This window comes from Rhagoletis pomonella, unplaced genomic scaffold (genome assembly GCF_013731165.1).
Source record: "Rhagoletis pomonella isolate Grant_MI unplaced genomic scaffold, Rhpom_1.0 Rhpom_scaffold_00005, whole genome shotgun sequence".
NCBI classification, from domain to species: Eukaryota; Metazoa; Arthropoda; class Insecta; order Diptera; family Tephritidae; genus Rhagoletis; species Rhagoletis pomonella.
The window spans coordinates 56,562,911-56,577,122 of NW_023458559.1; the positions used below are offsets into that span (position 1 = coordinate 56,562,911).

Here is a 14,212-nt window from a genome sequence, read left to right on the forward strand (position 1 = left end):
AAGGATGAACTAAAGGATCACAACTGTTTGCGCGAATTGCGTTCTATGATACATCAGCAACAATTAAAAATGGGAGAGCTTAAGACAGAGATTGCTGACCAAAATTTGGCAATCAACGAATTAAAACGTGAGTTGCAACTTTTTAAAGACTTTATGCGCGCAATGCGCGTCTCAAATCCTGCCATGCGGGCTATTGCCGATCAAATGGAACGGGATGAAGTTATACGCTGGAGCTCGACACTATCAAGGGCGCGCGTAACACGCTGGGGTGGTATGATCTCAACACCAGACGATGCACTACAGGTGAGAAAATTCATAGATATGAAACAATGCGAGATTGAGTTTTTGAATCTTTCTAATGAGTTGATTATTTATGTTCAGATGATGATAAAACGTGCTTTGTCCGAGTCTGGCTGCCCGCCACATATTTTAGACAATCTAATGGAGAATTGCCACGAAAGACGCTGGCCGCGTGGCTTGAGCTCTTTGGAGACCCGTCAGAATAATAGACGCATCTACGATAACTACATTTGCCGGCGTATACCGGGTAAGTTATACGTAGGAAAGATTTATTTACTACTGAAGTTTCAAGCATTGATCAATTCTTAGGTAAACAAGCTGTGCTGGTTTTAAGCTGCGATAATGCTCACATGTCCGAGGATGTAATGGTCGAACCAGGCTTGGTAATGATTTTTGCTCATGGCATAGAATAAATAAACACACACTATAGAGAGTTGCACACGATTTAAAAGATTTATTTAAAAAGGCAAGTAAAAAACATGCAAATAAGGAAAACTAATAAATCAACTATAAAAAATATGTACACAGCGGAAATACCTATTAATCCGAGCTTGAGTCAGTGTGAATATGCGAATTTCGCTTTTAATCAAACGACTACGAAATTGTGCGCGACACATTGATATGGAAGCCAAATTTCAGGTGCATACTTATTATTTGTTCAAATCTTTAGCAGGCTTAAAAAATTTCCTAACAATTTTAATATTGAGATTTTCCTTAAGTTGATTATAAATTTCAACATTTTCGATTAAAGTTAGAGATTTATTTTAACAACACGATTCTTAATTTTAATGCTTAAAATCAATTGTTATGTTAGCATAATAATGTTTAAAGTGTCTTAATTTGGCAGCAAAAAAAGCTTTATCAGTTAGTGAGGGTTTATTTCGATTTGATTATATGTGGCACTTTCTAATACTGTATTCATGTAAAGGAGTATACATTTCGTAAGAATATAACAGAGAGGGTCTGCCATATCCCACACTCTTAAGTATAAATTTAAAAATTGTAGTTGTAAGCGCACTGATTTGAATTACCAGAAATTAATTTCAACATTATTGTCTCATCAACTGCGAAACTATGACATGTTCACGCTCAGTGGTTCTTAAATGTATTAGTCCATATTGTTAGATAACATTGTTTCACTCAAAAGGAAAAGCTCATAACGTCAGCTTGGGGCTAAGGATATTTTAAAATATTATTATATTTACAATATCTGCTTGAAATAATTTTTCGCTTTCTTAATAACATAACAGTTGTCCATAAAATAATGAGAGAGAGAGAGATTTTGACCAGTTTTTACTATTTTTCTTTTGCTTATTTAATGTTAATTATTATTTGTTTTTAAGTCTAGCAGGTTATGTGACAAACACCATATAAATCCACATTTAAAACTTTGTACAAAACTATAAAAATTCGTCAAATTTTCACCAAAATTTCAAACTTTTTAATCAGAATCTTTACATAAAATTCGTATGCATGTTTATAGCCCACTAAACTTTATTATTAGAAAATGCATGTTTCATGTTGGTAAAAACTCCCGTTGATTTTCAAGACTTTTTTTGTTGAAGGTGTTTCGCATTTTTTCCACACAAGTAATTTTCTTTTATATGGAAGACAATGCTAAAAAATCAAAGATATTTTTAGCAGCATGAAACTTGCTCATCATTACACTACAATTTAATAGGCTACAAAACTGCATTTGACATTTTGGTGAAACTTTGTAGAATTCTTATAATTTTTGTACAAATAACATCAAATAATAAAAGAGAAATTGGACTTATTCGAGGTTCGTAATAAAATCGGCAAGACTGCAGCACTGATGAAAATGTGCAACACTGTTGCAAATTCTTAAGTGATACAACATTGCTAGAATTTAACACCGAACGTGATACTTTAATGATTCGCGCAATACTGCAGTTCTGATTGCAACTCGAACAAGCCCATTGTCAAAACAGGTCAAGGCATCGGACCTCTTTTGTTCCGTGGACAACTGTAAATATTTTAGCCCTACCCCATCTTCAAATACAACTGAAACTTAACGCAAGCTGATATTTTAAATCCGTCTAAGACGTAAAATATTATGCATACTTTGTATTTGTAGTCTTATTTAAGCGATCTCAGACCGTAAATCAATTTTGTGTTAGTAAATAATATTAAAAAATCAACTACATCAAAGTTGGTGTTCACTACGATCTACATAGTACATACATAGTTAAATATATTGGCGCCGGTTTAATTACATAAATAGTACTGCGTTTTTTTGTAAGCGAGCGACAAAAGAACGCTCAATTCGGGTACAAATTTCCTTTTAGCTACTTAAGCAACCCTGTTGGTAGCTGGTAAGAAACATGTGATTTGTTTAACAGGATTTAAATACAAAAACCAATTTGAATGAGTAATTATGCGAGGTATTCACGTAATATATATACTTGTTTAAAACATAAGTCACGTATACAAGGAAACAAAAATTTCCATCTCCACTTTCCCATTAACAATTCGCAATAGAGCAGTTTTTTTCACTTAACAACACTACCCTTCAGGTCGCGTATTTTTTAACCGACCAGGTTGAGCTCGGATAAATAGCCGAGTTTGTGTTGTTGCTTTGCATGTATTTTGTCATTTAAGCGAGTGTTCTTTTGTAGCTCGGTTGCAAAAGAATGCACCTAGTACTTTACACATTTACAGAGTTCTTGATCAGGTATGTAGATAGTGTAGAGTATACCTACAGATTTCCATATATTACTATTACTATTCAAATGCACACGTGTATGTAGATATAAACAATTTCATAATGCACTTTGTTAAGCCAATAGATAAATATGTATATCTGTGCCGGTTTGTTATTTGATACGCATACACATTTATGTATGTAATTAGAAAATCAATTACTACAGAAGAATTTCATGTATGTACTAAGCTATTTTCGAATTTTTGAAGTCGCTAATTTTTTGCTTTTATTACCGATATATGTAATACCTAAACATATTAAAATAATAAGTCCAAATAAAGATATACAAAAATGCAACTCAGTTATTTAGTTCACATGAATTTAATAGCTAAATATTTGATTAAAATTGTTAAAATTTGTTCAACTCCAGAGCTAATTTTTATGTCCGCTGAAGAGAAGAAGTTATCCCTTTAAATTTTAACGGCTTTAATTTATCGCGGACTTCCTCTTTTTGATCATTTCTTCTTCCGCTCTATTAAATTACTCAATTCTCTTTCAAATATCTATATATCTTCTCTTGCAAATATCTATATACATATCTTCTCTCTACTATTCCCCTTTTCTTCCACTCACTGCTCACTGGTCTTTCCCACTATGATCAAGCTCTTTACTTAACTTCCCTGCAGAAAATCTGACTAGCCTCAAACTAGCGTAGAATTAGACCTTTTGCCGACAGTACCAGTTTTAGCTCAATACCCAAGCAATGCTTTCGACTGCCCAGTTTTACACGGCGATGTCATTGTCGGTGGCAATTGTCGCCCAGTGCATTACTTTGCAACCGGTATTTAACCGGTTCCAGTTTGGACAGTTTTTTTTATAAGAAAACGTTTTTGCGATTCGACATTTGGACATTTTTTTCGTTTTTTCTTTTCCTTTACAGATTCCGTTTTTGTTACATATTTTATTAAAAAAAATATATGTATTGTAAGCTGCATGCAACAATTTAAATTCATTAAATATGAAAATTCACAACTGCCTCCACCGCAATTTGAACTCGCGACCAACGATGGTTGAGTCGGAGGTCTTCTCGCTGAGCTACATTGCCCTGCAAAAATCGTTGGACCATGTAGTCTATTTGTGGTATATTGGAGTACTTACAAAAGTGTTCCTCTGTTATGCTGTAGCGGACCAACTCGTGTCTCTGCGCCAGCTTATTGTTTGTTACCCGATCACTGCTCGTGTTTTAACGAAATGTGATTGAAGTGGAGCATTTGAAAGCACATTTGCATGTCTGGCTGTAGCTGAACGTGTAGAGATGCTCGCTGTTATTTGTTAGCTCCCAGCATATTCGGGTTCGAATGCCGTCGGAGGCAACATATAATTTTTAATTTTTGTTTTTGGTTTTTATTAATTTCGAAAAAGCATCTGAGAAGTGAAGAACAAAACCGTGTACCAACGAAAAAATATAACAACAATGCCATTGTTAATATGTTGGAGTAGTTTTGTGCTACTCTGATGTAATGCAGGGATGGAGTGTATGGTCCTGCCCTAGGACATCGCAATGTTAATTGGACCATATTTTTTATATGAATTGTGGTTAATTTTAGAGTACTCCATGGCCCTTATGGAGTACTCTCTACATGCATGAATGGAGTAGTCGCGATTTTTGCAGGGTCATATTGTACACGTAGTACATCTACACCGCAAGTTTCAACTGTCCCGCTCTGCGTTCCTTTTGCACTAGTTCAGAGATAGTTCTGAGATATATAGTTCGCAACTAGAGCTTTGTCAGACTGTCTCTAAATTTTACTGCAGGGTTACGACTACTATACACACACGCGCACACTTGTTGCTTTATTCGTTTATTTATCGCTGGCTTCAAAGGAAATTTCAAAACTAGTTTTCTTCCTTAATGAGCTGAGAAAACCAGTTCACTTATTGCTGGTCGCTGAGTCGCCGCACTGTCCATTGCTTCGATTTTGTAGTGTAGCCCTGCTACCTTGCCTCCATTGGCTTTGCGATTAGAGCTATGGTTATTTTAAGGCATAGCTATTGATTGTTTGTTTGAGACTGCGCAACCTTTCTGGTCTTCCCCCAGCATTCGGACAAGTTCGTTAGTTAGACAGTAAATGTTGCGCGTGTTGAGCATAACATTACGTTTGTAGATTAAGTACACTTACCCATATACATATATGTATGTATGTGGAGGCAAAAAGCTTGTATGAGATTTGGTTTTGACTTTGATATGTATTTTCAAAAACTGTCGAATATAATACAAAACTTTAAATTTTTGCTTATCAGAAACGCTTTGGAAATCGCTAAATTCCCTACTTTAGCGAATTTAATTTCCTATCTTTTTACGTTACCCCTTTCTCAATGCAATATTAAACACCTTCCGCTTCTACATATATCACTACATATTGTTAAATGCCGACACTAAGCCGCTCAGTGTTACCTTTTCTGGTTACTTAGCCGATTAGCGCTGACCATAAGTGGCAGCTAGAAAAAGCGAGAGTTGTCTGCGACTCAGTCAATGACTCAGGCGATAGTCTGGGTTTGATCGTCGCTTTGTGAAGACTAACTACTGGGACGTTGTGCAGAAACTTCCGCACACACTCCAAAGCGGAGAGCATACATATGTATATTCAGCTTAATATGAATTTCTTAATAACTGCGGTTTTAACACTCATAGCGACACACGGCAGCGCGTCCAGTTTAAATGTTGTTAGTGACGATAGCATAGCCAGTGCCCCATTGCGTGAGTAAAAGCAAAAAAAACACTTGCATACGCAACAGAAATATAACTAAAATTACTTGCATTCCTCTTTTTTGCCTTTGCAATAGCTGCCACTGGCGCTGCTGTCGATGAAGTGGTAGTCGAATCTTCGCTCTACATCAAACCAAAAACCAATTTGAAACCACAGGTGCGACGTGTGCGTAGCATACCTTTTGATATGCCTTTAAATGACGCTTCATTGCTGGAGCACGTGCGTGTTAAGCGTCGACCACAATTCCAGCCCCTCACACCACAATATGGACAATCGCAGGCTACCGCTGATGCCTCAGCCTTTGATAGAAAAGGCCCAAACTCGGCCGCTTCGAATGCTGGTTCACAGGCGTTCAATGCTTTTGGGCCAAATGGATCGTTTGGCGCCTCTTCAGCGGGCACCTTAGCGCAAACCTCGCAGTTGGGATCGCATGGCTTTCAAATTTCCGCCGGCGCTTCGATGAGTCAAATGTATCGGCTACCCAATGGACAGGTAATCAACTTTGCCAGCACAAACAGTTTTGCTAATGGACCCTTCGAAAATAATGCCAACAGTCGCGGATCTGCAGTGTCTGTAGGTCAGGCTTAAAGCTTTGAGTACTTGAACAATTTAAACGTGCAATTGATTTTGATTTAAGTTAAAAGATAATATTTCGCAAGTAGAAGGAGTTTGCCAGTAGGTTTGAAAATGTATTATTGCAAGGTTATGATAAAGTCCTTCGGATTTGAATTTGATACCACTGCTGTGCTTACAAATAAAGTAAAACATGCTGCAATAACATTTTTTTGTTGTTTATTTTCTTTTTTATTTTTTTGCGGCCACTTGCCAAGTCGCGTATGCTTCAAATATGCAAATGTATACTAAATACACAAAAAACTACGACTAACGATAAGAGAATTCCATATATTAGATAATGTATTTCTTATGATCAAGCAAATTTAATCCGACTCGCTTTCACTTTCCGACTGGAAATCGCCTACTTCAATGGAGAACTTATACTCCTGATCGCAGCCCAAATATGAATCACTCATATAGTACAAAGTGTACTCATGACGGCCAGGGCTAGGCGCAACGAAATCCAATTTTATTTTCGCTTTCTGCTGTAGTGTCAGACGCTTAATCGATAGCAAGGAATTCGTTTTTGGATCACCAATCACCACCCACCAACCTTCCTCGCGTTTCTATAGCAGAAAGGTGTAGTTATAAATGAAGTTTAAAAAAAAACGGGATATCTCTATCATACCTGTGGGAAGAATGGCGCTATGACCGGGCCTGTAACTTCATCTTCACGCTCTAGCTGCACAACAACGTTCACCGTCGAACCGGAATTTATGCGATCCTTATCCAGCACTTCAAAGTTCATTTCTATGTTCGGATAACGATTACAGAAGCGCGCCACATCAGCCATTTGTGCGTCGGTCAACTGCAGCAGCCGAGAGCGATCATCATCCTCCAACTCCATGATGTCGAAAACAGTTTCGATTTTCTGAAAATCAAATGAATTATCAAATATAATAAGGTTTGCCAAGCTCAAGCCCTATTTGAACATACCTTTTCAGTGCAACGCTTAATGATATCGGCTGAGAAGTGCGGCAGCTGTTTCAAATACGAATCTTTACTCCACATGGCTTGTGTTACCATTTGTGCCAGCTCCATAGCGGCTACAGCCGGCGAGAGCCAACCATTAGAGCTAAGCACATCGACACAGGCCTGAATGAGGCGAATAGCCTTGCCCAAAATCAACTCTGTGTCGCCTTGCAATTCGGGGCCCAGTTGTAGACGCGATAAGTGGGCTTGTAGCAACAGGTTTGTCTTGATGTGGGGATCGTTGAATCTGCGTTAAATAAAATAATATTTCTTAAATACTTGTATTTTTGAATGCTACTAAGCAAAGCTAAGATGGGGGGTGTGTTCAGAAATGCATCAAGCCAAAGCATCAGTCGCTTTTATTTCTAAACTATAATTGATGGAAATCTCCAATATGCGCAACTACGGTTAAATGCCTAATTGGAACGTAATTGCGTAAATAAGGCATTTCCATCAGTTGTAATTTAGAAGTAAAAGAGACTGATGCTTTGGCTTGATGCATTTCTGAACGCATTCTAGCTTATCTTTCAATCGTTGTCGTCAAATTTAGCCAACAATTGGGCCAGAAAATGTGCCGTTACGGCAGGATGGGATCAATGGGAAGTGCAAGTCACGGAATAAAATGTTCATTGCCTGTTTGGATAGAGCTTACGGTTGAGCAATCTTCAGGTTATACAATATAGCCGACCAGCCCTAGCTATTATGCCACGTCCTGGAGGGCAGGGTGGCATTATCGTTCATGGCGCATAATATCGGAAGTTGTTGTTGTTGTAACAGCATACAAATTCCCCATACAGATTTTGGAGAGTGTTGCTGGAGTGACAGTCCTTGGACAGATATAAATCTGGGTCGCTCCGTAGACCCGACTGTTGTGGGAACGAATGTCGGAAGTCTATTTTCTCTGCCTAAAAAGAGCTATTGGGTAATGCTACTCACTTTGGTGCTGAATCGTTAGGTCCCGTCAATTTGTTTGGGAGACGTTGCGATAGTGTGCGCAGTATATTTTCCTCATGATGGCGCACAACAATGTCCTCATACTCCGCCGCAGAAGAGATGATCTCCAGTAAGCCGCGCACTTTGGTTTTGCTATTCAACGACAAGCTGAAAAGTTCTGAAATGGAAAGTGGTGATTTTTAAACATTGTAAACTTTTCTGGATCAACTTAAATACAAAAAAAAGAAAGTGGCGATTAAAAAATTAGCAAGGACAAACACAAATTTTGAACACACATACCAATTGTTGTGTAATTAATGTAATAATATGCAGCAATCATTCCCAGATTAAGCGGCAAAGTATCCATATCATCCTCAATGCTGATGCACTTAGATTGCTCCAAATCGGAGAGAGTATTTTCGACCAACTCTGACAAGTGATCAGAGAGATGGCGGTGCGTAACTCCTTGCAAGTTGTAATAGTTCGGATTTTGCGTCAGACGCCTGTATAAGAATGTCCAGGTCAGATAATCAACAGCATCCTGCTTGTTTTCGATTGTTTTCGTGACCACCTCAACATTGAAGTGATCATGCAAACGGTGATCCAAGTGGCTCTCAATTGGCAAGGGCTCATTTATGAATTTTTTGAAGAAGTCCTTCTTCGACGATTGACACATCAGCACACATTTGGCGTCCGCATCTTCAATTGGACGATTAGCGCGTCCGATCATTTGCAGCACATCCGTTATGGGATAGTCCTCATAGGAATGATTCTTGCCGTTGTAGAATTGCGTGTCCATAATAATTACCAAATGCGCAGAAATACTCATGCCCCAGCAGAGATCGCGCGCCACCACCGCCACCTGTACGGCCCCAGAATCAAATAGTTGCTCCACCAGACGGTGATCGGAGGCTGTTAGCCCTTCGTGTATGTACGCCACGCCCTGAGAAAGTGTTTCCTTCAGCGTCTTGTCAGACATGCGATCCAAGAAGGGCTTGATATCCTCTTCTTCAGCGTGAAAGAAGCGATTCGGCTGCATATCAGATGCACTATAAGTGAGTATGTCAATGGCGGTAAGGCGCGCTTGCTTACGCGACGATACAAAGACAATGACGGGCTTGTGGGGACTGTATTTGATGACTGCATTGTATACAGGTTTAGACATGGAAGCTATGCGAGTGGCATTATGCGTGATGCTATAGCCTTGAATGTGCAGCTCCAGCGGAATGGGACGCACACTCGGATGGAAATTGAATGTGGCATTGGCGTTGCAGCCGAGCCACTGTGCGACATCACGCGCGTCGGCTAACGAGGAGGAGAGTGCCACAATGCGAATCTGTTTCTCGATTTGCGAGGAGATATAACGCATGCGCGAGCAAACTACTTCTAAAACTGGACCATCTTCACCGCCTACCAACTGCAGCTCATCGACTATGAAGAGATTGACTGCTTGCACGTTTTTGCGCTGCTTCCAGCGGCGCGACAGCACATCCCATTTGTCGGCAGTAGTGACGATTATTTGACCCTTAGCGAGTAGCTTCAAATCGGTGCCAGTTTCACCGGTTAGCTTGACGACCTTGAGTGATAGGCCGCCGAACTTGGCGTGCCAATCGGCAAAAACCAGATCGGCGAGCGCTTCCTTCGACACCAAGTAAACACAGCGGCCCTCAGCTTGCTGCGAAAATAGACGCATAATAGCGAACTCGGCTATGGTCATTTTGCCGGAACCTGTAGGCGCGCCTACAAACACATTGTCGTCGCTATTATAGACTGCATTGAAGACCTGCGTTTGAATTGGATTGAACTGTGGGAAACGTTCAACATAGAACTCCTCGAATTTCGGCTTGCGCAGTGCAGATATGGGCAGCGGCTGCAAATCGAGCAACTCTGTGGGTGGCATATTTTTCTCCGGTAATATTAAATGCCTGAATGATACCGGCAGCTGAGTCTCGGAGCCAATCCAGCGGTCAGACACGATGCGTAGAAAATATTGTGGTGGCAGCGGTTCAAAAACCGGCACAAAAAACTTGATTTGATGTTCGTCTTGTGAATATTTTTCCTTTAGCAAAAAGAATTCGTGATGCAAAATCACCTCAGAATCCACATCTTCAATGAGTATCCAGAATCCCTCAGATAAACCGTGAACTTTCTCGTCCCATTGAAAGTCGGGCGTAATTGTAAGCTCAACGCGCAATGTGGCGCGGGTGATGGGCTGTATATGCGTCGAAAGCTCCAGCTTGGGGAATTGATGCACAAACTTGTGTATGGTCTTGCCCAACTTCGGCACACGTATCAGCTCACCAATCTCATTTGGCTCCAAATCGTATAAGCGCTCCCAAGGGAAATTTTTCTTCTCCAACTTTTTGGCTATCTCGTCGGGCATCTTTTTGAATTGGCGCAGTGGCGTCATAGATTGCCACATGCGACGGTCGATCATCTTGCAGAGCGTCAGTGTCTTGTCAGCCAGCTGTGCCCAGCCACGATACAGCACAATTTCGAAGATTGCGCGCATTAAACGTGACGCAGATTGAGTTATGAACACCATGTCCGACATCAGTGCAAATCCTTCCAACTTCAATTGCGAGATATACGCTTGCAGTAGTACATTCACCTTGGCGCTGTGCTCCTCCATCGACTCCTTGATGGGTATGGGCACACGTTCCATCAGCTTTTGCAACTCCAATTTTTCTTCTTCACGGACAGCAATGTGCTTGAACTCCGAAGAGAGTGAGAAAACGCGGAATAGCTCGATCTCACTGAGCGTCTGCTTTAACAGTTGATTATAAGTCATCATTGTTTCATGTGTGCAGTAATAATGGGAGGCTATACGTCCCAGCTCGGTCACTTGGAACTGGCCGCTCTTACGATCGTACTTAACGAGGCCGCTGCGATCGAGATGTAGCGAGGCAGTGTGTATAAGATCGGCGCGATGTTGCTCCAGTAGTGGATCGTCGCGTATGGCGTCGTGCGAAACACCATACAAGGTGGGGTTGCGCAACATGCGTATGTAAAGGTAAGTATAGCCAAGCCAATGCACAGCGTCTTTCAAATTCTGCACTGTGCCGAGCACGATTTCGGCATTCAACATGTCGGGCATTTTAGAGATGAACTGTGACTCGATGGGAAGCTGCTGATTGAGCAGCGAGAGATAGAATTGCAGTTCGCTGTGGTTTGTGATGAGTATGCCTTCGCCTTTGGTGTCGTACTGCGGGCGACCAGCACGTCCCAACATTTGTAGCACATCGAGAGCGCTAAGCTCTACCCAACGACCCTTCTCCGGATTGTATACTTGAGTGCCTTTGATTATAACTGTATGCGCGGGCAAGTTAACACCCCAAGCCAGTGTTGCAGTGGACACTAGGACCTGAATATGACGATCGGCGAAAAGATCCTCCACCAGCGTACGATCGACACGTGTCATGCCAGCATGATGTATGGCGAAACCGTAGGGCAGTAGCTCCTTCAACTCCGTATTCTTCACCTGCTCTGCCTCTGTTCGCAACACTTCCATACTAGCTGATCCCTCGCGCAGAAAACTACCAAGTGTGTCCTTCTCTAAACACATGTCGCGCACTGCACGCGCTGTCTTCCCAGTCTCCTTGCGCGAATGCACAAACACCAAAACCTGATTGCGACCAGCATGCTCCATTGTCTTCTCGTAAACAATTTCGTTCATGACTTGGAAGCGCTTCAAAGCCTTCTTTTCAGTCACGCCGATGTATTGTTGTTCCAGCGCCACTGGACGGAAGCTGTTGTCGAAATAGTATAGTCCTTTATCCGGTTTGACGCGCAAGAATGTTGCTACATCTTGATAGTTAGGCAACGTAGCGGACAAGCCTACCAAGCGTACATCCTCCTGTGTGGTTTCAATATTTCGAATTGTACGGGCCACCAATGCCTCAAGCACTGGACCACGTTCATCATGCAGCAAATGGATTTCATCGATGATGACCAATCGCACCAGGCTTGTAAAGGTCTTTTCTCCTCCCTTGCGTGTGATAATATCCCACTTTTCTGGTGTGCAAACTATAACCTGTGTGGCGGCTATTTGCTCGCGTGTTAGCTGATGATCGCCCGTCAACTCGGAGACAGTCAAATTATAACAAGACAAGCGACGGCCAAAGTTACCCACCATTTCTTGCACCAAAGACTTCATTGGCGCTACGTAGATGATTTTAAATTCATCCACATTAATTGTACCATCTTCATTGATGTGTTTGCCGATTTCACGCATCATTGTTAGTAAGGCTACGTTCGTTTTGCCAGCACCGGTGGGAGCGCATAGCAACATATTTTCATCACTGTCTAGTGCGGCTTTCCACAGACGACTCTGGATACGATTGAGAGTTTTGAAACCCTCAAATACTGGCTGCACATACTTCGGTAGCTTATCAATGGATTGAAGCTCTTCCTTATCTTCGAACGGCACTTGTTTGAGGGCGGGCACATGTACTTCTTCATAGCCTTTGCGTTGCTTGCGGAACGAGCCATCAGGCAGTTGGCACCTTTTATTTGCCATGAAGTGAGATCCCTGTGTAAAAGCTATCTCCTCCAACTCGAGCACTTGCCGCACTCCAGCCACTTGACCGGCCATACCTTGTCCTGAGTCATCATTTTCCTCTTTGCCCCGTTTATTGGCACGCGAAGAATTGCCATAGTCGTCTTCTTCCGACTTTCCGGTATCCAACTGACGCAAAATCTTTGCTAAGTGGCTATCGTTGCGCATCTTTTCCCTGATGCGTTGACGCTCGCTATCCGTTTGCGCTGACGCCAACATGGTGCAGTATAAAATCATTGCGCGATTGATTTTTAGTTGTTTGATAAAGTCGAAGCAGTCATATCCGAGTAGGAGTACAAGCTGGTTTTCGCAGTCGCGTTCGTCGGATGCATCTTTGAGAATTTTTAAAACATCTGCGGCTTTACTCTGTGATACCATAGCATCCTTGTAGTATTTACTAAGGCAACGCTGTAGCCAGTATGCGTCAATATCCAATGGATGCAAGCCGCGCTCCTTCTTTACATTGCCAGCCTCCTCTGTGAGTAACTGCAAGAAAGGAAAAATATTACTTAAAAAAGAAAAAATAATAATTTAGCCAGAGCCTTGTTTACATTTTCTGCGTGTAATGTATGATCTATGCGCGCTTCCTCGCCTTCCTCTTGGCCATCTTCATCGCGTATTTCACCATGCATGTCGTTATCACTTTCTTCTTCTGACTCCTCAAACTGCACATTGATGCCATAAGTCTCGTCTATTTGCTCTTCATTGCCAGCAATACTCAAGGCGTTTACGGCATCCGAGCCAAAATCAGTGATTTTCTTGCCAAGATTTACCAGCAAAGCAAATCTGAAGTAAAGTGTATATAAATATTAAGAATGAAAGCGTTAGTTGATATCATTTATGCTAACCGTTCGTCGGTTACCGATCCCAGCAAACTATCTATTTCTCGCTTTCGCTCACGATCTTTTAGCTTGTCATTTTTCAGCACTGCCAAAATTTCATCAGCCGCACCGCAAAGAATGTCACGCGGCTGATCACCTAAAGCTTCTTGTATGAAACTTAGCAGCACCTCATATGTCTGTCGAGTCTCCTGCGTTTTTGGGCGGTACACAATGCCTACCATTTCATCTATACCCTCCGACAATAGCGTAGCTCCTTTCATGCGCTCAAAATCATACTGGGCTTCATCACGCTTTTGTCGTTTCGCTTTGCGTTCTTCCATTTTTTCAGGCTTTGTACGCTGATAGCGGTCGCCCATGCGTGTTCCCTCCAACTTGCCCACTAGCGAGACTACCTCCCCGGTGGCCTCATCGCGACGCGGACGTTCAATGAGACGTACATCTGCTTGCAGGACAAGATTGGAATTCTAGTCGAAAGGAATATATTAGTATTGTTTTACTGAAAATCCCGATATAAATTAAGCGTTTAGCAGCGTCTTGTAACACCTTGTGCATCTCGCAA

At 41.5% G+C, this 14,212-nt stretch overlaps 3 protein-coding genes across 3 annotated transcripts in view; 2 read left to right on the top strand and 1 right to left on the bottom strand.

Moving 5' to 3' along the window:
• Positions 1-938, top strand: part of LOC118739284 (E3 ubiquitin-protein ligase NRDP1) — a 2,048-nt gene extending 1,110 nt beyond the window's left edge. Inside the window, exons 4-7 of the mRNA XM_036470525.1 lie at positions 4-303; positions 382-547; positions 610-766; positions 829-938. Of these exons, the coding sequence (XP_036326418.1) occupies positions 4-303; positions 382-547; positions 610-713 (570 nt within the window). The 3' untranslated portion in view covers positions 714-766; positions 829-938. The remainder of the gene's footprint in view (positions 1-3; positions 304-381; positions 548-609; positions 767-828) is intronic.
• Positions 939-5,359: 4,421 nt separating this feature from the next.
• LOC118739286 lies at positions 5,360-6,335 on the top strand. The gene is made up of 2 exons (XM_036470527.1): positions 5,360-5,723; positions 5,810-6,335. Exons 1-2 carry the CDS (start codon positions 5,603-5,605, stop codon positions 6,319-6,321), a joined length of 633 nt encoding a protein of 210 aa, XP_036326420.1. The 5' UTR covers positions 5,360-5,602; the 3' UTR covers positions 6,322-6,335.
• A 178-nt stretch (positions 6,336-6,513) lies between these two features.
• Positions 6,514-14,212, bottom strand: part of LOC118739279 (putative U5 small nuclear ribonucleoprotein 200 kDa helicase) — an 8,016-nt gene continuing 317 nt past the window's right edge. Inside the window, exons 2-8 of the mRNA XM_036470517.1 lie at positions 13,660-14,117; positions 13,363-13,597; positions 8,554-13,297; positions 8,257-8,431; positions 7,285-7,567; positions 6,977-7,219; positions 6,514-6,914 (exon numbers count right to left, since the gene is read on the bottom strand). Of these exons, the coding sequence (XP_036326410.1) occupies positions 6,672-6,914; positions 6,977-7,219; positions 7,285-7,567; positions 8,257-8,431; positions 8,554-13,297; positions 13,363-13,597; positions 13,660-14,117 (6,381 nt within the window). The 3' untranslated portion in view covers positions 6,514-6,671. The remainder of the gene's footprint in view (positions 6,915-6,976; positions 7,220-7,284; positions 7,568-8,256; positions 8,432-8,553; positions 13,298-13,362; positions 13,598-13,659; positions 14,118-14,212) is intronic.